General features: G+C 45.6%; 1 protein-coding gene across 9 annotated transcripts in view; it reads right to left on the bottom strand.

Moving 5' to 3' along the window:
• The window catches only part of MVB12B (multivesicular body subunit 12B), a 163,928-nt gene that overhangs the window by 134,678 nt on the left and 4,504 nt on the right, over positions 1-24,746 (bottom strand). For 3 of the 9 annotated variants that reach the window (XM_064490521.1, XM_031450475.2, XM_031450474.2), the window contains exons 1-2: positions 21,634-24,691; positions 16,386-16,508 (exon numbers count right to left, since the gene is read on the bottom strand). In XM_064490521.1, coding sequence (XP_064346591.1) covers positions 16,386-16,508; positions 21,634-21,750 — 240 coding nt within the window. In that variant the 5' untranslated portion in view covers positions 21,751-24,691. Of the gene's footprint in view, positions 1-15,481; positions 16,295-16,385; positions 16,509-21,633; positions 24,702-24,746 lie in introns of those variants that run through there. The other 6 variants (XM_064490516.1, XM_064490517.1, XM_064490520.1 and 3 more) reach the window with 5 other exon arrangements.

The following is a 24,746-nucleotide window of genomic DNA, read 5'->3' as shown; positions in this document are numbered from 1 at the left end:
ATTGTTAAAAAAAAAGAAAAGGCAATCTAGAGACCGAGAGAAAAATATTTGTAAAACATACATCCAACAAAGGACTTGTACTTAAAATATAAGAGAACTCTTCAAACTTCAAACTTCAGTAGTAACACAAACAATCCAATTTAAAAATGGGCAAAAAATCTAAACTTCAGCAAGGAAGATGTACCAATGGCAAAAAAGCACAAGGTATTTCTTGTATTTCTTGCCTACATACACAATAAGGCTGGAACATAAATGTTTTGGAAAGATTTCTGATACGCTTAGAAATAAACAGATTCTCTAGTTAACCCCGAATTAACATAAAAATAAAGTGAGACAGATCTTCCACCTCCAGTAATGTGGAGTAGGAATACTTTTCCCTATTTCTCCTAAGTACAACTGTAAACGTTGTACGTTATTTGAAGCAAACATAAGTGAACTCTGAAAGAAGGCAAGCAGCCAGGGACCTCAGGACCCAAGGAACAACATGGTGGTGAGTTCCTAGTGTTACCGAACCAAACTTGGGTTCACTTGCCTGCACACAGTAAAGTCAACCTACTGACACCAGGTTGTGGTAAAGGAAAGTGCAGTGTTTATTACAGGGCACCAAGCAAGGAGTTCAGGACAGCTCGTGCTTAAAACACCCATACTCCTTGACAGGTTTCAGGAAAGTATTTTTAAAGACAAGTGGGGGTGGTGGGGGTGGTGGGGGTGGGTCCCAGGGTATGTGATCAGCTCGTGCACAGTTCTCTGACTGGCTGATGGTGAGGTAACAGGGCAGTGTCACAGGGGTTAACTTTATCATTCCTTAGCTGCCAGTAGGTCTGTAGGCTATGTGCTCATGATCATCAAATAGTTAATTTCTTCCATTTGGTGGTGGGTTTCAGTGTTTGTAAAATAACTCAGGAAATGTGCCTCAGATACTGTTACCTAGGTACTTCAGAGAAGAGCTAAAGCAGAGGATATAGGGGAGGAGTCTATCCCAGGAAGGCTCCATAGGGTCCTGCTCAGTTACACGAGGTTTCTTGTTGCCCCACATATTTCTGACTTGGAGCTAAAGAAGCCAGCAACCCAGCAACAGCAATAGACACAGACCAAAAAAAGCCCCAACAAAAGCCTGCTTTCTCTAGCCAAAGGGGCATCCTAGCAAGACAGAAACTTTTAGACAACAACAGATCTACTCCAGCCAAACACCACATAAGATACAGTGACACCAACCCTAGTCATGCCAGCAAAACCAGACGAGGAAGTCTAGGCTTCCACTCTCACTAGGCTGTAACAAGACATCCCAACACCTCAAGATGGTGTCGGGGAAGGTCTAGTAGGGAGCCAGGACCTTCATCTCCATCAGGAAGTAATGAGGCACTCCACCCCGAAATGGGGTGATGTTGAAGAGGCCCGGTGAAAAGCCTGGACTTTCACTATGATATCTACCAAGGCCATCTCCCCAACCCTGTGCTGTCAGTGGAGGCCACAAGGGGAGCTAAACTGAGACACTCCTACCAATCAATAAGTGAACCCTAGTAGGGAATTAGAACTCACACCTCCATCCAGCAGGAACAAGGAGCCCCATCTCCTCAGGTGTCAATAGAGGCCAAGTGGGGAAACAGGACCACTACTCCTACCTGGCAGGAATCAGAGGAATATCAAAAGAAGCCAGCTAAAATGGAAAGTTTAAATACAATCCAGAGCCATGTAGCATAATACCCTAAATTTCCAGGTTTCAATCAAAACTCACTCATCAAAAAAATCACCAAGAAACAGAAAGATCTCAAACTAAATTTTTAAAAAAATCAACAGATGCCAATGTTAGGAGGACACAAATATCAGAATTATCTTAAAGAAGCCATCATGAAAACGCTTCACTAAGCAACTATGAACATGATTGAAGCAAATGAAAAAAACAGAAAGTCTCAGCAAACAAATAGAAAGCCTCATGAATAAACAGAAAGTAAACGAAGAATCAAACTGAAATTTTACAACTGAAAAATACAGTAACTGAAATAAACTTAACGGATGGGCTCAGCAGCAGAATGGAAGACAGAGAAGAAAGAATCAGTGAACTGGGAGATAGAATAGAAATTACCCAATATGAACAACAGAGAGAAAATAGACTGAACAAAAAAATGAACAGAGCCTCGGGGGCCTGTGGGACTATAACAAAAGATTCCTATCATAATCGCTGTCACCCGAGTTCCAGGAGAGGAGAAAGAGAGTGAGGCTGAAAAAGGACTTGAAGAAATAACCACTAAAAACTTCCTAAATTTAGTAACAGACATAAATCCACAGAGTCAAGAAGGTGAGCAAACGCCAAACAGAATAAATCCAAATAAATCCACACCAAGACACATCACAGTCAAACTTCTGAAAAATGAAGACAAAGAAAAAATTTTGAAGAACTGAGAAAGAAATTACAGGGGAAGAACAATTGGAATGACTGCAGATTTCTCATTAGAAATCACAGTGGCCAGAAGGAAATGGCATCTCATTTCTCAAGTGCTAAAAGAACTGTCAACCCAGAGGCCTACATCCAGTGAAATAACCTCAGAAGTGAACAAGAAATAAAGACATTCTCAGATAAAGTAAAACTAAGAGAATTTGTCATCAGCAGACAAACTCTAAAACAATGGTTTAAAGGTTCTCTAAACAGAAAAGAAATGATAAAAGGAGGAACTCTGAAACACTGAGAAGAAAGGGAAAACATGGCAATAAAAATGTGAGTAAATAAAATAGACTTTCCTTCTCCTCTTGAATTTTCTAAATTATGTTTGATGGTAGAAGCAAAAATTATAGCACCGTCTGATATAGTTCTATGTATACCTAGAGGAAATATTTAAGACAATTATATTCATAAATGAGGGAGGGTAAAAGGATATAAAAGAGAGTAAGGGTTCTACACTTCACTTCAACTAGTAAAATGATGTTACTAGTAGATTGTAAATAAGATACACACACAGGCACACATACACACATACACATACAATGTAATACCTAGAGCAACCATTAAAAAAGCTATACAAAAAAATACACTCTAAAACACTTAGATAAGCTAAAACGGAATTCTAACAAATGTCCAAGTAACTCACATGAAGGCAGGGAAAAAACCCAGAAAAATAAAAAACAAAATGGCAGCTTTAAGCCCTACCATATCAATAATTACTTTAAATATAAATGGTCTAAATATATCAGTTAAAAGACAGAGAGTAGATTTAAAAACATGATCTAACTATGTGCCATCTACAAGACACTTATTTCAAATATAACGCTATAGGCAGGCTGAAAGTAAAAGTATGAAAAAAGATTTACCATGAAAACATTAATTACAAGGAAGCAGGAGTAGCTACATTGATATCACATAAAACAGACTTCAGAGCTAAGAAAATTACCAGAAAGGGACATTATATAATGATAAAATTGTCAATACACCAAAAAGACATAATAGCAAATCTAAGTGTGTATTCATCAAACAATAGTGCTGAAAAATATGTGTGAAGCAAAAAGTGATGGAATTGTAGGGGAAAAAAGACAATTCCAAAATTATAGTTGGAGATGTGCCTCTTTCCAAAATTAATAGAATAACTGACAGAAAATCAGCCAGAATACAGAAGAACACAACACTATCAACCAAGAGGATCTAACTGATACTTTAAAAAAGTCCACTCATTAACAGCAGAATATGCAGTCTTTTTAAGTAACCATGGAATACATGCCAAATAGACCACAAAACCAACCTGAACAAATTTAAAAGAACTGAATTTATAAAGAGTGTGTCCTCCAATCACAATGGAATCAAACTAGAAATCCATAACAGAAAGATTACAGGAAAATCTCTAAACGCTTGGAAATTAAATAACACAATTTAAAATAATCCATGGATCAAAGAAGTCCAAAGATAAATTCAAAATACATTGGACAGAAATGAAAACAAAAATAAAGCATATGAAAATTTGTGGGACACAGCTAACGCAGTGCTGACAGGGATAGTTACAGCACTAAATGCACACATTAGGGAAGTGAGGAAAAGTCTCAGATCAATCATCTAAGCTCCTATCTCAAGAATCTAGAAAAAGAGCAAAATAAACACAGAGCAAAGAGAAGGAAGGAAATAATAAAGATAAAAGCAGAAATCAAGGAAGTTGAAAACAGAAAAATCAATGAAACGAGCTGGTGTTTTTTAATGTTAAGAAAACTGACAAACTTCTAGGGAGACTGACAAAGAAACAAGAGAGAAGACAAATTATCAATAACAGAAACAGAGACTAATATTATAAAGTCTGCAGGCATCAAAAGGATAATCAAGAAATGCTACAAACAATTCTACACACATAAATTTGACAAGTTAGATGAAATGGGTCAATTCCTTGAAAAACACAAACTACCACAACTTACCCAATATGAAGCAGATTATTTGATAGCCCTATAGCTAGTAAGAAAATTGAATTCATCATTCTAAAACTTCCAAAAATTAATCTCCAGGCCCAGACAATCTCACTACAGAATTCAATCTAATGTTTAAATCCTATCTAACATTTTATTTACACCAACTCTACATAATCTCTTCCAGAAAATGGAAGAGGGAACATTTCAATTCATTTTATAAGTCTAGCATTACCAAACCAGATAAAAATGTTACAAAAAAGGAAAACTACAGATCAACACCCCTAATGAAAATAGACTAAAAAATTCTTAACAAAATATCAGCAAAGAAACTCAACAATAAATAAAAATACTTGTACATCATGACCAAGTGGGATTTATTCAAGGGATGCAAGGCTGGTTCATTATTTGAATATCAATCAGTGTAATCCACTGTGTTAACAGGCTAAAGAAAAAAAATCACACAATTTATCAATCAACACAGAAAAGGAATCAGACAAAATTCAACATCCATTCCTAATAAAACTTCTTAGAAAAACAGGAACAGAAAGGAAGTTTCTCAACTTGTTAAAAGGCATACAGGTCAGAAAGGAAGAAAGGATGACATGATAATCTACACAGAAAATCCCAAGGACTATACACTAATAAGTGAGTTCAGCAAGATCTCAAAGTTCAGCAAAGATAAACATACAAATATCAATTTTATTTCTATATTATAGTAATGAACACATAGGCATCAAGATTAAAAATACAACTCCATTTAGATTGCTCAAAATAAAAAATAGAGCACCTAGGCTTAAATCTACCAAAACATGTTTACAACTTGTCTGTTGAAACCTGTCAAATGCTGGTGAAAGTAACCAAAGAAGCACTAAATAAATGGAGAGACATACTATGCTCATGAACTGGAAGACACAACATAGTAAAGATGTAAATTCTCTTCAAATTGATACACAGATTCAATGTTGTGATAATGTGATTTATAATAAGAAATATATATTTGGTCTTCTCACACAGTTTCTGGCTCACAGCTTCGAAAACCCTTGTAATTTCCTGCACATAAGAGCAATGACAGTATCTTCTGTCATAATATTTGGTCTCTTGTCCTTCATTCCTGAAATCACTGTGGGGCCATAAAAGTGAAATGGGTGTCTTGCTATCCATAACAAGCCCCTTTTCACCACAACTGGGTTTATGTTAATGAGGTGACTTTTGTAAAGCACCTAAGGATGGGGACCGGTTGCCAGGGGATCCAACCACCAATAAAGAGTTGGAACTTTTAGTTCTACCCCTTGATTTCCAGGGAGGGAAGAGGAGCTGATGGTTGAATCAATTACCAGTGGCCAATAATAAAATCAATCATACCTATGTAATGAAGCATCCATAAAACCCTAACAGGACGAGGTTCAGAGAGCTTCTGGGCTTGTGAACACATGAGATTTGGGAGAGTAGCGTGCTGGGAGAGACAGCACGGAAGCTCCTCTCCCTTTCCATATACCTTGCTCTATGAATCTCTACCATCTGGCTGTTCTTGAGTTATATCCTCTCATAATAAACCAGTGGTCTAGTAAATAAAATGTTCTCTGAGTTCTGTAAGCCACTCTAGCAAATTAATTGAACCCGAGAAGAAGGTCAGGTCATTGGAACCTCTGACCTATAGCCAGTTGGTAAGACACACAGGTGACAACTGCTGATTGGTGTCTGAAGTTGGGAGGGGGCAGTCTTGTGGGATTGAACCCTTAACTTATGGATTCTGATGCAAGCTCCAGGTAGACAAGTGTCAGAACTGTTGAACTGTCTGAGAGTTGTTGGCTACTGGTGTGGGGAAGCAGCCCCCATGCTGGAACTGGGTTCAGAGGCCCTTTTAAACATCAATTTCCATCTGAATTCTAGTAGAATTATTCTAAAATTTATATGGAAAGACATAGGAATTTGAATAGCTAAAACAATTTTTTAAAAGAAAAATCAAGTTGAAGGGATCATTTTACCCAATTTCAAGACTTACTATAAAGCTGCAATAATCAGTACTGCGTGGAATTGGCAGAGGGCTAGCCACACAGAATAAAACTGGACAGAGAGTCACACAAATATGCCCAGCTGGTTTTTCATAAAGCAATTCAGAAGCAATTCAAAAGGAAAGGTTGCTTTTTCAAAAAATGGTACTGGAGTAGTTGTTCATCCATAGGGGGAGAAAAGTAACTCTAACCTAAATTCACACCTTGTATAAAAATTAAGTCAAAACGTATCACAAGGCTTAAATGTTCAATGTAAAACTATAAAACCTGTAGGAAAAAAAATAAGAGAAAATCTTCAGGATCTAGGGCTAGGCTAAGAGTTCTTAGATTTGACACCAAAAACATGATTGATAAAATAGAAAAACTGATAAATTGGACTTCATCAAAATTTAAAGCTTTTGCTCTGTAAAAGACCCTGCTGCGATAAAAAGACAAGAACAGACTAGAAGAAAATGTTTCCAAACCACACAACCAACAAGACTCTTACTTAGAATATATAAAGAACTCTCAGAACTCAACAGTAAAGACCAAACAATCCAATAGAAAACGAGTAAGACACAAAGCAACACTTCATTTAAGTTATAGAGATGGCAGATGAGCACATGAAAAGGTGTTCAACATCATTAGCCCTAGAGGGATACAAATTCAAACCAAAATACGTCCTGAGAAAACTCTAATTCAAAAAGACACGTGCAAGCCAATGTTCACAGCAGCACTATTTACAACAGCCAAGACTTGGAAACAACCTAAAGGTCCATCAACAGATGACTGGATAAAGAAGATGTGATATATATGGAATACTGCTCAGCCATAAAAAATAATGAAATAATGCCATTTACAGCAACATGGATGGACCTAGAGATTATTATATTGAGTGAAGTCAGTCAGAAAGAGAAAGACAAATATCATATGATAACACTTACATGTGGAATCCAGAAAAAAAATGATACAAATTCTATTTACAAAAGAAAAAACAGACTCACAAACATAGAAAACAAATTATGGTTACCAAAGGGAAAAGGGAAGGGAGGGATAAATCAAGGGTTGGGGATTAACAGACACATTACTATATATAAAACAGATAAACAATAAGGACCTACTATATAGCACATGGAACTACATTCAATTTCTTATAAGAACATATGATGGAAAAGAATCTGAAAAGGAAAAAAAAATATATATATATATATGTAACTGAATCACTTTGTTGTACACCTGAAACTAACACTGTAAATCAACTACATGTCAATAAACTTTAAAAAATAAATTAATTAATTTTAAAAAACCAAATGAGTTATCCCTGCAACCCTATCAGAATGGCTATAACAACAACAAAAAAAAATGTTGACCATAACAAATGCTGGAAAAGATGTGGAGAAACTGGATCATTCACACACTACTGATGGAAATGTAAAATGTTACCAGCCACACAGGGAAGTAGTTTGGCATTTTCTTAAAAAACTAAATACACAACTACCATATGACCGGCAAATGCACTCCCAGACATTTATCCTGGAGGAATAAAAACTTACGTTAACACAAAAACCTGTACACGAGCATGTAGCAGCTTTACTCATGATAGCTCCAAACTGGAAACAACCAAGATGTCCTTCAACAGGTGAATGGTTAAACAAATTGTGGTGCAGCTGTATCATTTAATACTATTCAGCAATAATAAAGGAACAAACTATTGACACATGCAGTAGATTCTCTAGATGAAACTCCAGAGAATTACGCTGAATTTTTGAAAATGAAAAAAAGCCAATCCCAAAAGGTTACATGCTGTATGATTCCATTTATATAACATTCCTGAAAAGACAAAATTATAGAAGTGGAGAACAAATTAGTGGTTGTCAGTGGCTAAGGAAGAGGTTAGCTAATTCCTAGAGACAGAACACCACTTGCCTGTGAGCACATTTTTGATGTGCAAACCAACCAATCCTGAGAACATGCTCCCAGCCATCTGCCTCTTTCATCAGGCTCCTTCAGTCTGAAACACCATCCTCCTGCCTAAATCACCCAGGGCCAGATATCTGACAAGAGGCCACTCCTATAGCCCAGAGCAAGCCGAAATTATTTAAACTAGACAATCCTAAACCCATGTACCCTGCCTCGCCTTCTCTTTCCCACAGAAACCACAATAAAGGCTCTTGGCTATGCCTTCCCCTTGCTCCCTCTGCCTCTGCCCGACCCGGGTGCTTCCCTGCGTGGCCCTGTGTGGCGTGGCAAGGTCTCTCTTGCTGGAACACCGCAGCGTTCCCCCAGTCCTCTCCACCTTCCACATGAACCGACTATGGAATAAGTCACTAGTGAGAAGAAAGTTTTGGGTGAAAATCAAAGTCCATAGCTGGAGGGGGAGAGAAGCCAAGAGGGAGGCAATTTGAGAGCGATGTTGGCTCTGCCCACCCCTCCTAGGCAGAAGAAGCCCAGGTGCGTCCTCCGGGAAGACCCACTCCCCAGGCAGGGGCTCCGCAGGGCACGGGGGCAGAGCAGGGACGATGCCAGTTATGCAAAGCTTGCTAATCCAGGCCTCAGGAAACAAAGGCCCAAGGGCTGGCCGTAAAACCACTTTCCATGTTATCAGTAAATCTCAGTTTCCTGTATTTTCTTACAAAACAAAAAGGGAGGAACACCTGGTGCCTTTTATCAAAACTAGCTCTGGTTCTGAAAATAAACCAGCGTGTGAGGCAGACGTGGTCTGCAGCCCTGGACAGCAAGGCCACGTGGGGAGGGAGCCGCGGGCAGCGGGAGGGGGCTGCCGGCCCTGCTTCTGCCTCTGCCTCGTGCAGCCAGAGCTTGGGAGGGGCAGCTCTCTGCCAGGAGGGACGGGGTGGTCTTCCTGCCCGCTCCGGTCTCTCTGACAACTTCAGCTTTGGGCAGATCCACGTGACAGCTGTGATCAGACTGGACATACAACTATGTCCTGCAATCTCCACTTGATATCTACCATATGTCTTTAAGAAGATATCATTTATCTTTTTCACATGCTTTTCATTGATTTCTGAAAATTTCTTAGCTTGATATAAAAACACCAACTTGTCTGATTCTGCTCCAGCATTTAGTGAATAATTTTTTTCTTTCTCCACTTTGGAAGGTAGGCTTAGACTTTTAAACTCACCCTTCTCTATGCCCCTAGACACAGCCCACAGGCCCAGCGGAAAGTCGACCTCTCCTGGCACCGCCAAAGCCCCTCTCATTTTGTAGTTTAAGCATCTGAAACTAACAATTATTTAGAAAACCTAAATATATTTCAGGCATATAGGAACTATACAGTCTGAGCAGTTTTTAAGGAATGTTTTGCTGTCTAATTAGTCTCAGAAACAAACAGGGGTGTTGAGAGCAAGGAGAGGGCAGAAGAGGAAGCCGGGGAAGAAATGGGAAGTGAAGAGGGAGGGGATGGCTGGTCCACACAGGGCCCTGGGAGGCCCACGAGGTGGTCAGAGGCCGTGATCGAGGCTGGCTTCCCAGAACGCAGCAGCAGGAAGGAGTGAGAGCTTCACAAACATAAATTCCTGGGCCTTTTTCTGACCTGGTTCTGGATGCCAGGTCCTCTGGCCTCAGGGGCCGTGCGTCAGACAGCCCCTCCCTCTTCTGTATGGTCAACCCTCCTCACTCCTGGTTCGTCCCATCAGCAACTAAACGTACTCAATGCTTGCCCGCCTTTAAACAAAGAAGACAAGACTCCTGACCCCGTGTCACCCTCAGGTTGCCACTCTCCCTCTACCCTCCCTTCTTTAAAGGCCACCTGTACACTTGGCCTCTCTGGTCACCGGCACCTCAGGTGGGCCCTTCAGATCCACTCCAACCTTGCTTCTGAGCCTATCACCCAGTTCACAGCCACCTTCTTGTTACTGCACCCAGTGGAAACCTTTCGGCCTCATTTTATTTACCCTTTAGGAAACTTTGACTATTACTGGCCACCCCTTCTTCTAGAAATACTCATTTTCCTCCAGTTTCCTACAACTTTTCCATCTCCCTCTCTGGGTGCTCAGCCCCTGTCCCCTTTTGAGCCTCCTTCCCGCCCATCCCTAATCAGTGATGCTCCAGGGCCAGCCCCCAGGACCATGGTCCTGCCATGTGCTGACAACGCCCAGACCTCTCTCCAGATCTCCAGACCTAGGGCTGCCCAGCACTCCCACCCAGACGTCACACAAGCACCTCACACTCAGCGTGTCCAAAACTGAACTGATGGTCGTCCTCCTCCTCCCTCAACCCTCCTGGTCGTGTACGTTCCTATCTCAGCAGAGAGCAGCAACATCCACCCAGCTGCCCAGCAAGACACCCTCGTGTCACTCTGGTCCTTCCCTTTCCTCACCTCTGCACCCACCTCCCAGCATTCAACCCATTCTTCTCTATGAAAGGATATGTATCCAGGTCCCCGTGTTCCCACATCCCTCCAGTCCATCCACTGTTCACAGGTTAGGCCTCCCCCTACACACACTCAGTGCCTTGCCTCGATACCTTAACCCTATTACTCCCCCTTCTGCACACACCAAGGAAACTTTAAAAAAGTACAATCTAAGAACCTTTTTCTTACAGTCCTGCAGTGACTCCTACCATTCTCAGAAAAATAGCCACCACCTTCATGTGATGACAATACTCTGCCGTGGTCCAGCCTCACCCACCCGCCCGTCCTCATCTCTCACCTTCACCTGAGGGAACCCCCCCCCCCCAGGATCCGGGGCCTCCCAGCACCCCTGCACAATGTGGGGGGTCCATAAACATCTGTGAAGCCAAATGCCTGAGGCAATAAATGAACGAGTAATGTCGGGAAAAGCTCACCAAGGAACTATTCAAACTGGGCTCTGAAGAATGAGTAAAATTTTACCCAAAAAGGGGGGGGGGACAGGAATTTTGGAAATGCGGGAAAAGTGGATTCAAGGATATTATGGTACAAAGTTCCTCCTTACTCCGAATATGAGAAAGTAAGAGGTTCAGTGAGGCTGGAGGAGAGGTGAGTAGAAGGAAGTGGGACTCGAAGATACACTGAAGTCATCGGGGACGAATTAAAGGATTTGGACGTGTGTCCTCTCTCCGGTCATCAGAGAGGAGAAGCCCCCTGCGGAGAAGACCCACCGCTCCCTCTGAAACAACACATGGCCCAGGCTCCAGAAGAGGAAGCCGGGGAAGAAATGGGAAGTGAAGAGGGAGGGGGTGGCTGGTCCCCTCCAACCGTGGCGAGTGCCAGTGTGACTGGCATTTGGGTGCAAAGCCTGGAGGGAGGGGGCACTTGGCCAATTCAACCCCGCAAAAATGCACTTTACTCACACTCACTTGAGTGAGGACAGAAAATGACAAAATGTCACCACCTTTTTAGAAGGCAATTGGCAACATTTACCAAGTTTAAAACATGAATATCCTGACCCAGTAATTCCAACCTATGAAGTTGTTCCATGGCATTAGTAGGGTGACCACGCCACAAATACATACACGAGGATGCTGTTTATCATATTAGAAACAAAAATGGAAACATACTCAGCGCCCTTCAAGACAGGATTATTAGCCAAATTTTCGTACAGCCAGACAACAAAAATATATTATTAAGTGATGTGATATATCTACATAGATTAAGAGCTAGGCCCACAATATATTTTTTAAGTTATAAGAGTATAAATAGTATCATCCTATTTGTTTTTTTAAAATATGTATTTTTTAAAACCCACAAACATACACACTCACCCCCTGAGATCGTCTGAACTCTAAATCAGGAGAGGCTGAAAGACTAGAGGAAAAGCTAGCGCAGCCCTTCCTGAGATAGACTTGTGGTGCCCACAGGTACCGGCCATTTAAGAATGACTTAACTGAGCCCAGTGGTGCAGCCGCTGAACCAGCCCCATCAGCATCCCCTGGGAACTGGCTGGAATGCAAACTCTCGGGCCCCACCCAGACCTACCACAGCAGGAACCCAGGGCGTGGAGTTCCAGAGGACTGAGGCTTGAGAATCCCCCGCCTGAACGTCCGGAAACAGTCCCTGAACTAGGGGATGGTCTCTCACTTCAGGGTCACTGTGCCAGAAAGACTCCCTTGTGTCAGGTGGGGTTTCCCAGGGAGGGGATGAAGGAGGTCTTAGATTGGAGTGAAGAAAAGGGAAAAAATCTCCCAGCCTCTCTGAGACCAAGACTCAATTTGGCTGGGACCCTACATATGGCAGCTCTAAATGCCATTCTGGGGCAGGTGGACTGAAAGTAGCCAAAGGCAAGGCAGAGGCCAGGCAGGGAAGGGGTTGGACCTCAGCAGCAATATTCTCTGAGCCTCACCCTCTTGCTTCTGTCATCCTCAGAGCCCCAGAAAAGTCTCATGAAAAGTAATTCTGGACTCAGCTGTTCGGTGGGAAACCATGGCAGGTCACAGAACAAGGGAGTGAAGGAAAAGGAGTGTCCATCCCTACTCTGGCCAGGAAAGGTACAGCCTTGCCAGGTGAGCAGGGGAGGTACCCCCAGACAAGCACAACCTCGCAGATGCCACCAACAAGAACAGTGCAGTGAGGTGGCCGGGGAGGGGCCCATAGCTGAAGAACCCTGAGCACACTCCAGGTGGTGCCCCAGGAAAGGCTCAGAAAAAGCTGGAGATCAGACACTGGACAGGCCTCAGGGTATGGAAAAAGGGAGCAACTTGCAGAAATAAGTCGGAGGAGGTTCCTGCTGCCACAGTCTGGGATTGAGAAAGAGAAAGGGGTAGATCTGGAAAACCAGCTCTGAAAAATAAGCCTTTTAGGACTTCCTTCAAAGCACTTACCAAAATTTCATTTTACATTTATTTGTGCGATCATTTGTCTTTTTCCCGGTCTAGACTGCAAGCTTCATGAAGGCAGAAATGGCAGATGTTTCACACACCACTATATCCCCAGTTATTAGCTGGCACACAGTGGGTACTCAAAAAAATAGCCTGGACAAATACACTTCAAACTAAAACACTGTGGAGTGTTTGATTATTCTTTCATTGTATTGCTGACTTTTTTGTTTTTGCCAAAAAAGTATATTATCATATGAAAGTATATGACCAAGAAGTATATTATCAAAGGAAGATATTTCCTTTTTGGAAAGAAAGAGTCATCTTCACAAATATACTGTTTAGTCCCTGAGTTGTAAACACTCACTGAGTAAGGCAAAAGAGTGCGGGTAAAAAGGGGAGAAGTATTTCACTGGAAATACACAGAAACACTCCCAACAATGGTCATCAGTGATGTCCAGCCTGATGCCCTCAGACACTGCAACATCCCCGAGTGACCTGGAAATCAATGGTTGACTCTGTGCAGAGGTGTTTTAGCATGAAGAGCTTCCGTGGCATCACGAATTGTGGAAAACTGACCATCCACATATAATAAAACGGCATGTACGACCTTCAGCAAACACCAGCGTCACCACGCCAGGGACTGCGGACACCTGAGACCCACCCGACCTCTGACGGCAGGGAACCGTCACCAGCACTCCTAGGTCTGACAGTGTGGCTGAGGAGCAGAAGGGGAGGCTGTTCCAGAGGGGACTGCAGAGACAGGGACAACAAATTGAGAAGTCGAGCAAATACTCCCCAGTCTCCTAGCCTAGGGAGCTTCCCCTGACCTGCAGAGGAGTTATAAAATGAAATTTTTATAAATAAACAGTTGACCTCTTTTTACTTCCAGCAGCAACAGGGAACCGCTCATGTAAAGTGGCTGTGCCCCCCGGGTCAGCAGCCCATCTGGCGCCTGGCTCCCGGGCCCGTGTCACGGCACTGAGCGGACTCTGTGCAGGGGGGACCAACCCCACGGCGCATGTGACAGACACAGAGGTCTGGCCGTGGTCTGCCGCAGGGCCTCCTCAACCACTGCTTCTGTCAGGCCTCTCTGTGGCCCGGCCACCGCAAAACGCCTTGTGCTTCGGCCTGGATGGTGACCTCATGTGAAACTCAGGGTAAAAGGAATGGGAAGTGCCCCTCCTCCTCCGTGTCCCCCCACCCCCAAGTCCCCTTGAACTCAGGGTCAGGCCTCTGAGGAACCAGATGCTTATCTGGGAACAGTCCAGCGGGCAGTACAAAGAGATGACTCCCACCTCTCTCCCCGACAGAGAGGGCTCCGGGGAGCCCGGACGCTCCGGCTCGGAGAGCAGAGGCTGGGTAATTGCCAAGCTGACCTGCTGGAGCCTCTTGCCCCGCTCACCTTTCACGATAATGCACGGTACAGCCTCATCATGAGATGTGCTTATTAATCTTACTCATTTGACACTGCGCTCTTGTGCCCTGAGCTAGATGTTAGGAGAAAATGATAGGGATAGATTCTGCTCCTGTCAGACTTACCGAGACTTTCAGGAAACCCAACTATCAAAGGCCATCTGCCGCCCACCAGCCAAGCATGCACGATGACCCCGAAGGTACAAGCAGAATGTTAAAGACACAGACCACCGAGCGGGAACAGCAAGAAGACCCAGGCCCCCCAGGGGAGCAAGCCCGTAGCCAGTCCTCCCAGGGACGGTGAGCACCAGCCCCTGCCCTGATTCACGACTCGCCGCTTCATCTCTAATTCATCAAAAGACACTCAGCCTTCTCAAATCAGGAACATTTTTATTAGCTTCCCCAAGAGTTTTATGGCACAAAGCCATACCTAATGATTCTATTTTATGGCAAGTTATACATTCAAACAGTACTTTGAAGTCAGGCAGCAGGTAAGACTCAAATCTTTGTCAAAAAAGATTTCCCCCATTCTTTCACTTTTTAAATGTTTATAAGCTTTCAAACAGTTGGGAAAGTGATGTGGGGCATTTTAACAGGCTTCCCCTTCCTCGCGCGGGACCCGCGTGGGCTGACCCAGTGTGCACTGCAGTGTTCTCAATGAGGGCTGATTCTGCCTGCCCACCCCCCTTGCCTGGGGACATCTGGCAATGTCTGGACACATTTTGGTTGTCACAACTCGGGGGTTGATGCCATCAGCATTTAGTAGGAAGAGGTCAAGACACTGCTAAACATCCTAGAAGCCGCAGGACAGCCCCACTCCCCACAGTTATCTGATCATCTGGCCCCAAATGTCAGTAGCGCCACAGTCGAGAAACCCTGCCTTGGGGCTTCTACTGGACTGGCCATTGCATCCCTCCCACCCCTAGTACATCGAACACGGATCTTACCATCGTGCCAGGTTTTCCGTGCTGGCTAATGAGACTCATATTCTTTTATTCTTACGTAGTCCTATGTACATTTTCAATGAGAAACAATAAGATGTCATCATAAACAAAATGAGGAAAGGGAAACTAAGACCGCCTTAGAATCTTAGAACACATAAGGCCAGTCACTGTTAACTAACCCTCCTAAGAGTTATTCTGCACTTTTTAAGCTCCCTCCAAATCAGAATTTACCTATTGAAACTACAAAATAACCAATTCCAGCCATTAGTACTACTGAACATCACCACAGGCGTCTGCTGAAAAGTGAAGCAAGTTCTCTGCTAATCTGTGGTGATGTGTCAGAGCCCTGGACGTGGGAGAGGGTCTGGTCCTGACTCACCACTCCCAAGGACTGGGCTGCGTGACTTCACTTCTCAGAGCTTCGGTTCTCCTGATCAACACAGCGGGGATAAAGCAACTTGCCCTCCCACCCTCCAGGGAACTGTGAAAGCCAAGTGAGTTCACAGGTAGGAAACTGCTTTGTAAACTGTAAGGAGCAATATAAATGCATATCAATACATTCATGACATTTATACATGTAAGACAACCTATGACAACCACCGAGGGTCTTTCAGACTCTTGGATCCTTTTCATGAAATGTCACAACTAGAAATGACTTTGGAAATCAACCCCTTAATTTCACAGAAGGTGAAAACAACCATCACGGAGGTCAAGTGACCCAGAGAAGGCCAGGAAACAGCCCAGATAGGCCCACATCTTCTGCTCCCAAACCAGGATGCTTCCCACTTGTGATGCTCTCTCTCCCTGGTTAAGTTCCTGGAGGAAAGAAGCACGTCTTACACACAACGTTCAGAGGGTCCTGAACACAGAAGATAAAAACGTGTTGAAGCAGTGAATCTTGACTTACTACATCGTAGCCTGTCGGGGCTCGGTTCCGAGAAGCCACCACCCCCACTCCTGTGATGGGGTCCATCGATGTCTCTGGCAAGGCTTCTGAAAGGTCTTTGACTTCAGGCATGGTGGATTGCTCCTGGTTCCAAAAAGGAAAAAAAGAAAGCACAAAATTCAAACTGAGTGAGCATTTAAAGTGACCAGTACAAAGTCTCAGACAGGTAGAACCAGAATCTTGAGGTAGATACCCTGAACTAAGCTCCATATACCTGGACTGGCTCAAGGAGCCCTGGTCTTGCCTGACCCTTTCCTGACATTAAGAATTCAAGTCACCTCCAGTCCCTGCTGTTCCCAAGTTAGCTTTGAACACTCTCCCATCCAGCTGCCTGACTTTTGAACAGATACCAGCAGCTTCCCTGAGGATAAATCAGACATGGCTCAATCCAACAACACCTCCCATCTTTCTTGCTCACAGTATCTCCCTGTGGAAGTGCAGCCTTCCAAACCCACAGCCTCTACACATCCAAGGGTGGACTGTTTAGAAGGCAGAGCTCTGCAAACACATAGAAGGTGCTCTGGGCACAGAGGCCCAGGCACGACACCGGAGTCCAGGCTCCATGACTTACTAGCTGATGACTGGTCAGGATAATGACAGTCACAGAGCTGCCGTGAGAACTCAGGGAGTCATGGAAATAAAGGGCCTGCAGAGGTCTCTGGCACACAGTAGGCGCTCAACAAAAAGGAGATGAGACTGGCGGGTTTGGAACACAAAGGTCCAGTGTAACAGGCCAGAAACGTGGTTGGTGCTGTTCCCAAGAGGACTGGTGGGTCTCTTTGTTGTGTTTAATCCTGCAGGTCATGTGGGCACTCACTCAAAGCTAAACACTAACAATGACCATAATTCTTGTTGGGCACTTTGGGAGAAAGGGAGGGAAGTGGAATTATTATTCTGCTGCTGACTGCCTCTTGATTTGACCAGAGGAGACAAGCAGAATATAGAGAGCACTGGGCCTGGGCAGCTCGAGTGGCAGTGCACTAGAAAGCAAATAAAAAAGGTAACACCTTATGTAAATGACTTTTAGTGCTTTTAAAAGGACAAGAGTGAAAAAGAGCAAGTTAAATTCCACCTCCTTCTGCAGCAATTAAATTCCACTGGCTGTAGGTCTGCCAGCTCTCTCAGGGCTGGTTACTGCCTCAAAAGCAAACCGAACACCCTGCCTAACTAGGCAGGCAGGAGGAGTATTCTCAGTTCTCAGCCTAGAATCAGAAAAGGCGTGGGCTATTTAAAATGACTACAGCCTCCTAAATAGAAACAACCAGAATGCTGCATGCAAGTCACCATGTAATCAGCGTCCCTGGGAACCCACGAAAGGCTCCGGAAACAGACTTGTCAGCGCAGCGGAGCCAAGTCTCGGATCAAGGCTAGGAAGCGCCTGGCAGCAGTACACTCTCAGCTTCTGTTTATGACAAAAGCCAAACTAAGTTACCCTTTACTGAATTCTCCTGAAAATAAGCTTCTCAAAGCCCAGGGAAGGGGGACAGGGCACCACGCTGCATCATCACATCGTTCTATATTTTCAAATTTCATTTACCAGGCAGCTTTATCTGTGTAACACACAGAACTCAGTGCTTCCTGCGCACAGTAGGCGCTAAGTAAGTATTTATGGAATGAATATGCATGCATGTCCCCAATAAGGAAGGCTTAGAATTAAATATCTGCAGCAGCCCAGTCCAAATCAAACACTGACCAAAAAGTACTTCACTGGGAAAAATCCCGTATTATTGGTAACATGGAAATAAAAGCACTGCTGCAGTTTGCAAAACAGTGGTACCTGCTGTTGGTTACCAAAATGCTTCGCAATTAACAACTCATTAACAGAATGTACGAATTCTTCCAGTGCTAAAATATCATGCTGTGAATTTAATAAAGAACATGGAGAGGTAAGGTTTTTTTTTTCATTATTAAGATAGTACTGCCTCTACTATCAGAGAGATAAGAGAGCGGAAGTGAGCATGGGAATAAATAAATATTTTATTTGCTGAGAGAGTCACGTCCTCGGGCCACAGTCTTCTCCGCGAGGCTGTGATGACAGCCGCCCTCCTCCGCGCCATCAAGTGCGGGCGGCTGAACCCGCGCTCACGGAGGGGCCGAGGCTCCCACAATGCACCGGGGGCAGCCCCGCAGCGGGGCCCAAGATGGCTGCGCGCGGCCGCCAGCCGGGCAGACAAAGGAGCCGGGGCCGGCGGCCCGGCTCCGCGTGCCCGGTCGCGGCCGGCCTGCGGGCTGCGAGGATGCGGCGGGCGAGAGGGCGGAGCATGAACACCGAGCATCTCGGATGCGCGCCTCCTTCTTTCTCACCCCCCCACCCCCGCCGTGGCGGTACCCTGGGGATCAAGCAGCCTTTGTGAAATGCAGACAAATGACTCCTCGCTGCGCGGGGCCGCGGCGGCTCAGCGGAGGAAGCACCACCACCAGCAAAGGAAGCTTTTAATGAGAGACGCCCAAGATATCCATGGCAAAGGCAATCACTCAAAGCGGCCTGCCCTGAATTACATATTTTCTGACTGCAAATTACTTTTAACAGCGTCTCTACCGTCACTTCAATTGACCTTCCTAACAAAAGGCCGTTTATTAACTAGCACTCCACGTTTCCCGGGCGGTGTGGAGCCTCGAGCCAGAAGGGATGGCACCACTGAGTACGTGGCCGCCCAGGGTCACAGGCCAGGCCTCTGCGAGGGGGAGAAGAGGCCATTAATGCGGGTCTGCAGAGCAAACTTGCCCGGGGAGGGGAGCGGGGGAGCTGGGTGATTAAGACCAACATTAACCTATCTGGCAAGAGGCGATGCTGGGCTAAAGCAGAAAATGCTAAGGCCTACTTGGAACGACTGGTTTCATCCTTGGCAATTCCTCCCAATTCCTCGTCCGGCACCCACCTCCATCTCCAAATCCTAGATGCACACAGAACCCATTAACACCTCCCCGCATCTGAACAGTACCCTGCAATTCTCAAAAAGCTTTCTCTGGCTCCTTCTCAAGTGATGCTCACAGCAAACCTCGGAGGTGGCTGAGGTGTATTATTCCTGTTTTACAGGAGAGAAAACAGAGGCCCAGAGTTCTCAGACAAAATGAGCCAGCAGACAGCAGAGCTGATCCGCACCTCTAGCCCTCCCTCCTCAGTCTGGTCTGCTTTCCATAACACTGAACAGAGACCACCTTCCCATTCAGTATCTGATAGAGAAAGCAGTTTCAACATCAACTATATTTTAAAATGCCAAAACTCCTCTTTGTCTAGCTGTAGCCCAATAAGGGAAGCAAGGGGGAGAAAAGTACAAAAAGACAGAAGTAACATGGGATTAATTTTCCTCACACCTCAGTTTCAAGATTCAACATTTCCCTCATAAATAATTTACAACAATAAAAATGAGCTAAAGCCATGTTTGTGTAGGATGGAGGTAAATTTAGGCCTAATGAGGGAGATCCGAGTCCTGCACAGGAGGGAATAGGTTGATGTATGGCCCGGTGTGAGCACGATCAACGGTACACGGGGCTCCATTACCAACTGGAAGTCACAGAGCCAACCAGGAGTGAAGAGGGGAGGCAATTTGGGGAAACTTCTACTATCCCAGCTGTGGCTGCAAGGAGGGTCTCCACAGGAAAAGCCAAACATTGACCCAATATTTTAGATAACAAGAATGGATATTGAGTTTTCTGAAAACCATAGGATTGACCCAACCTGCCGCTAAATCAGTTCCCAGTAGATGCCAGGTAAGAAAGAAGATGGTAGCAGCACCCGGGTGTCACGTCTGCTCTGGGGCTCGGGGAGAGTGCAGTGGCAACATTGACCTTGAGCTAGTCCTCTTAATTAAATCTCATCTGGTCCCAATCCCCATCCCAGCCTGTACCCCGAGTGTGCAGCCAGTCTCCTCATTCAGATCATTTCCAAGGCTGGGGGCTACATAGCCTCGCTCTGGGCAGCTGTGCCTATGTTTGCCCCGACACAGGGCTGTGTGTGTGTGTGTGTGTGTGTGTGTGTGTGTGTGTGTGTGTGTGTGTGTGTGTGTGTGTTACATACTGGGACTAGATGGGGTCAGTTAGGATGAGGTGTGTCATGCTCAATGAGTTCTATCCAACGCTGGGTAAGAGAAAACCTTCCAGCGTGTGCCTGCAATGCTGCAAACGACGCCTGGGGGAGGCCCCAGCTTCCAGCACTGCAGCACCTCGCCAATGCTGTCATCCTAGGTTCACAGAGAAATGAACTTTAACTATAAAGCCCTTTCATACAGACAGCACACTGCTCCCTTGTAGCTGATCAAAGAATTACTACAACAGTGTGCTTAATCCCTAAAAGTCAGTGGTGCTGGGCTTAACTGATGCTGAACATTGTTTCAGAATCAAAGGCGTGCCTCCCGGCCCCAGTCTGGGAGAAAACTAAGCTACTGTATCACAGTTGAAAACTCAGGGGAACTTTGATATCATCTCTGTTTAATTTCCCCGGCCCTGTGAGCCTGGGGTTTATCTCGTTTTATCAACTCCTGTACTGAAATCAAAACCCAACTAACAGAGCTCAGACCTCTCTCCACCGAGGCCTTTCCAGCGGCAGGGTGGGTGCAGGCTGAGAAGTTTAAAGTGCTTTGCGGGGGGGGACAACTGTGGGGAGGCAGGGGGAGGGGGTGCTGCCTTCAAAGGAGGCACAGCGGGGACCTGGAGGGGCCTCCCTGTGAGGAAGGCCAGCTCAGAAGTGCTGCCCACCAGGGCTGAAGGCGTGACTTGCACACAACTGGAGAGAGTAATTTCAAAGTGTTGAGGGGGCAGGTTAAATTAGGCTACTGTAAGTGGAATGACAAAACCAGTGGGTTAATTAAGTCCCTACAGAAGGATGAAGTAGTGATAGGACTGTCTGGAAATCCAAAGTCAAGGGCACAAAAGACAAACTGTCTGCCCATGTGAACCAGCTCGCAGTCTGGGGAAGAGCAGTGGGTAAGTATTTCGCTCACTGTGGGAAACAACTGGAAAGCAGGGCCTCCACTGGAAGTGTCTGGCCCCCAGCAAAGCTGCTGCTCTGGCCTCATGGGGCAGCTCTCTGCCTGTTTGCCAGGGGCAGCAAGGGATGCAGGAACCCTCGCCCTCCTCTGTTGGCCCATGATTACTGACAACATTCTGCTAACAAATCTTAAGCAGGAGAAAGAAGGACAGGGGAGGGAGCCAGTGGCCTGGCTTCAACAATGCACCCACAACACACAAACACACAGGTGCAGAGACTTACCTTCTCAGGAGACTGCAAGCAGAGGCCAGGGCCCATGCAGCACCCAGGCAAATGGCCAGTTGGCTCTTGGGGCCACCCAGAGGGGACAGTGTACACGGGCTGAGAGGTGTCCACCATGGAACCTCAGGAGAGCATCCTGGGGCCTCCAGTACTTCGGTCTAGAACACTTATCTAGTGACCAGTCAGAAACCAAATCATTCTGACAAACCCTGTTGAGTGGAATCTAGTGGCAACAGGCCAAGGCTGCTGGGACAGCTGCTAAGATATTGGGGAACTAAAGCAAATATTTTCCTAAGCTCTCCTAGATCACAAAGAATGTTCCAGCTAGGGAACTAACAATGGTGAGCACTTCCTTTTTTCCAGTGAAGGTCTATCACTTCTAATAGGAGAATCTGGTGTATAAATGCACCCACTCCATCAGACCTATGCTCAGACTGATATTAACCATTTGATTACCAAACAGATTTTCCATAAACCATGTGAGGCAGGCCTGGGGTTTGGATTGTTGTGGCCCAAACAGTGCAATGCTAGATCCCAGAATTCATTCTCCAAAAATAAATCCGGATCAAGTTTTACAGCACTGCTGTGGCCAAGGCCTGCCCCTACAGGCCCATCTCTGCAAAACCAGGGAACTTGGTGCTGGGGAGGAGGGGCTTTTCTCCAGTACACTGTGAGTCCTACCCCACCTTGCTCACAATTACTACAAAGGAAGGTTGTCTCCACCCACTCCCTTCAGATCTTAGTGCCATATTGTCCCCTGGAGAGAAGGAAGAAAGGGGACCCAAACAGAACGCAGATGCCCTACAAATGAAACCGTCGCAGGAGGCCCCAAGAGCAATGTTCTCTTGATGTTCAGTGACATAAAATGAGTCACAATCTTGGCCTGATAGCCAGTGTCTGAAGAGTGAAAGTGCTAACAGGTCACCTCAACGCTGGGCAAATGGGCTCCCAGGCCACAATCATCGGAGCACTTGCTTCATGTTAGCAGACACGCCCCATCACCGCCTGCCCCCCTGACTTTCACATGGGTCTCGAGAGTTTCTTTTCATATGTTTGGTCATATAGTCATTCTAGCTGTTTGCTTATGACTTCCAGTGTCCCTCCATGGCCTGGACTTTTCTCCTGAGACACGTGTGTATCTAGTGCCCTGCTGGCTAATGTCACCCACATGTCCTGTTAATACCTCAAACCTGGCTGACACTGCCATCCTCCCCCTGAGGCATCTCTCACATTCCAGTACCTAACAGGACCGGTACATAACAGTCAGCCCACAGATGGTTACGGAGAGACCTGTGCTGAGCATGGAGCAATGATGGAGGGGGAAACCCCAACATTCTGGAGGAGGCGTTCTTGAACTCTAGCATGCATGAGTCACCTGGAGAATTTGTTAAAACAGAGATTCTTAAACCCACTCCCAGAGATACTGCTTCAGTAGGTCGAGGGTGGGGCCTGAAAACCTGCATTTCTAACAAGATCCAGGTGATGCTGAAACAGCTGGTCCACAGTCCAAACTCTGAGTACAAGGTAGTAGGAACTCATTAGATGTTTGATGAGTGAATAAATGAGTGAAGAGAAGGAACCTGAAGCTCATCATCCATAGAGAACAGCCTCAGAATAAGTCCTCCCATCTTTCCCTCCCCAGCACAGGTTTTCCAAGAGCACCCAATTCCTCCTCTATGGTACCCACCCTACCCTTCAAAACCTGGGTCACATCTCCCATTCACCCCAAACCTTCCCCACTGCCCAGCCAGACAGGTGCTGTCACTAAGAATCCTGATGTGTTCAAGGACCTGGCCTCAGCACACACATGTGCGCACACACACACACACACGTGCACACACACACCTACACAAACACAGTCTTGCCTCTCAGAAGGTTAGCACACTTTCCCAAGCAGAACATAAGTTGGTCCAAGGTGTTATGTCCACCACAGTGCCTAGCCCACAGTGAGTACTCAACAGATAGATTACAGAAAGATGGATGGGTGGAAGGAAGGATGGCTGAATGAAGTCCTGTCCTCCTCTCACAATCAGTCATGTTTCATTGCGTTAAGGAGGGCACGTAAAGCAGCAGGGGCAATGCTGAGAGCAGACCTGTCGGGCCCCTTCCAGTGAGAGTGCCATGCTGGGATCACTGATGCCCCACAATTCCAGGGATGGGCCACCTGCCGAGGAAGGGAGGTGGGACCGCAGCACTCCATGCATCTCCAGAAGTGGGTGTGACTCAGCTCAAGCAGACTGGATAGGGGCCCGGCAGGAACCAGTGGGTCTCCAGGCTGGCTGCAAAGAAGACTCCTCTGTGGCGTTTGGGAAAATTACAGCTGCCCATCCCAACCCCAGGTTCTGATCTAACTGCTCTGGGCTGGGGCGGAGACTAGATGATGCACAGCCCAGGCGCGGTGCCCTGTGCTGGGTGACACAGCGACGAACAGGACATGGCCACCCGCTGTGGGGCTCACAGGCTGGAGGAAATGTCCTGAAAGGAAGGGAGTCAGGGAGACATGAGAGAAGGGCTGCCATAGAGCTGGTCCCCCTGAAAGATGAGGCGTGCGGACTACTGAAAGTACTGCAGGCAGAAGACGTGCCACCAACGGTAGCGTGAACAAGCCTGGACTGTCTGGGAACTGTGAGCAGCACATGGGCTCTGAAACAAGCTTATGAAATGCTTAATCAGACAAACAGATAAAACCGTTAAAAACCTGTCTGCACTTCTCTGCTGCTTCCAAAGTCTAAGTAATGATGTGGATCTACAGGAAGGAGCAACCCAGTGGTTGGAAGGAAGCGATTTCCAAATCTTTGGTCCATATTTCCTCTTCTATAACTGAATGCTTCTCAAACCAATGCCACTTCCTGCAGACCCCACGGGGCCTCTTCATGTTACTAGCTCAGAGGGAAAATGGGAGATAAGGCAGAGGAATGGCAAGGGTGCAGGCTTTGGACTTGAGTTGCAGCTCTGATGCAGGTGTGTGACCCCAGGCAAGTCAACTGAAATGGGCCTGAGTTACCACTCCTATAAAGTTGGAATAATGGATAATAATATTTTCTTTACAGAGCTTTAATGTATATATAAAGAACTTGTAGAACTTGCATCAAAAGATACTATCAACAGAGTGA

This window comes from Camelus dromedarius, chromosome 10, assembly GCF_036321535.1.
Source record: "Camelus dromedarius isolate mCamDro1 chromosome 10, mCamDro1.pat, whole genome shotgun sequence".
In the NCBI taxonomy this organism is placed as follows: domain Eukaryota; kingdom Metazoa; phylum Chordata; class Mammalia; order Artiodactyla; family Camelidae; genus Camelus; species Camelus dromedarius.
This window is presented reverse-complemented; position numbering and strand designations above follow the sequence as displayed.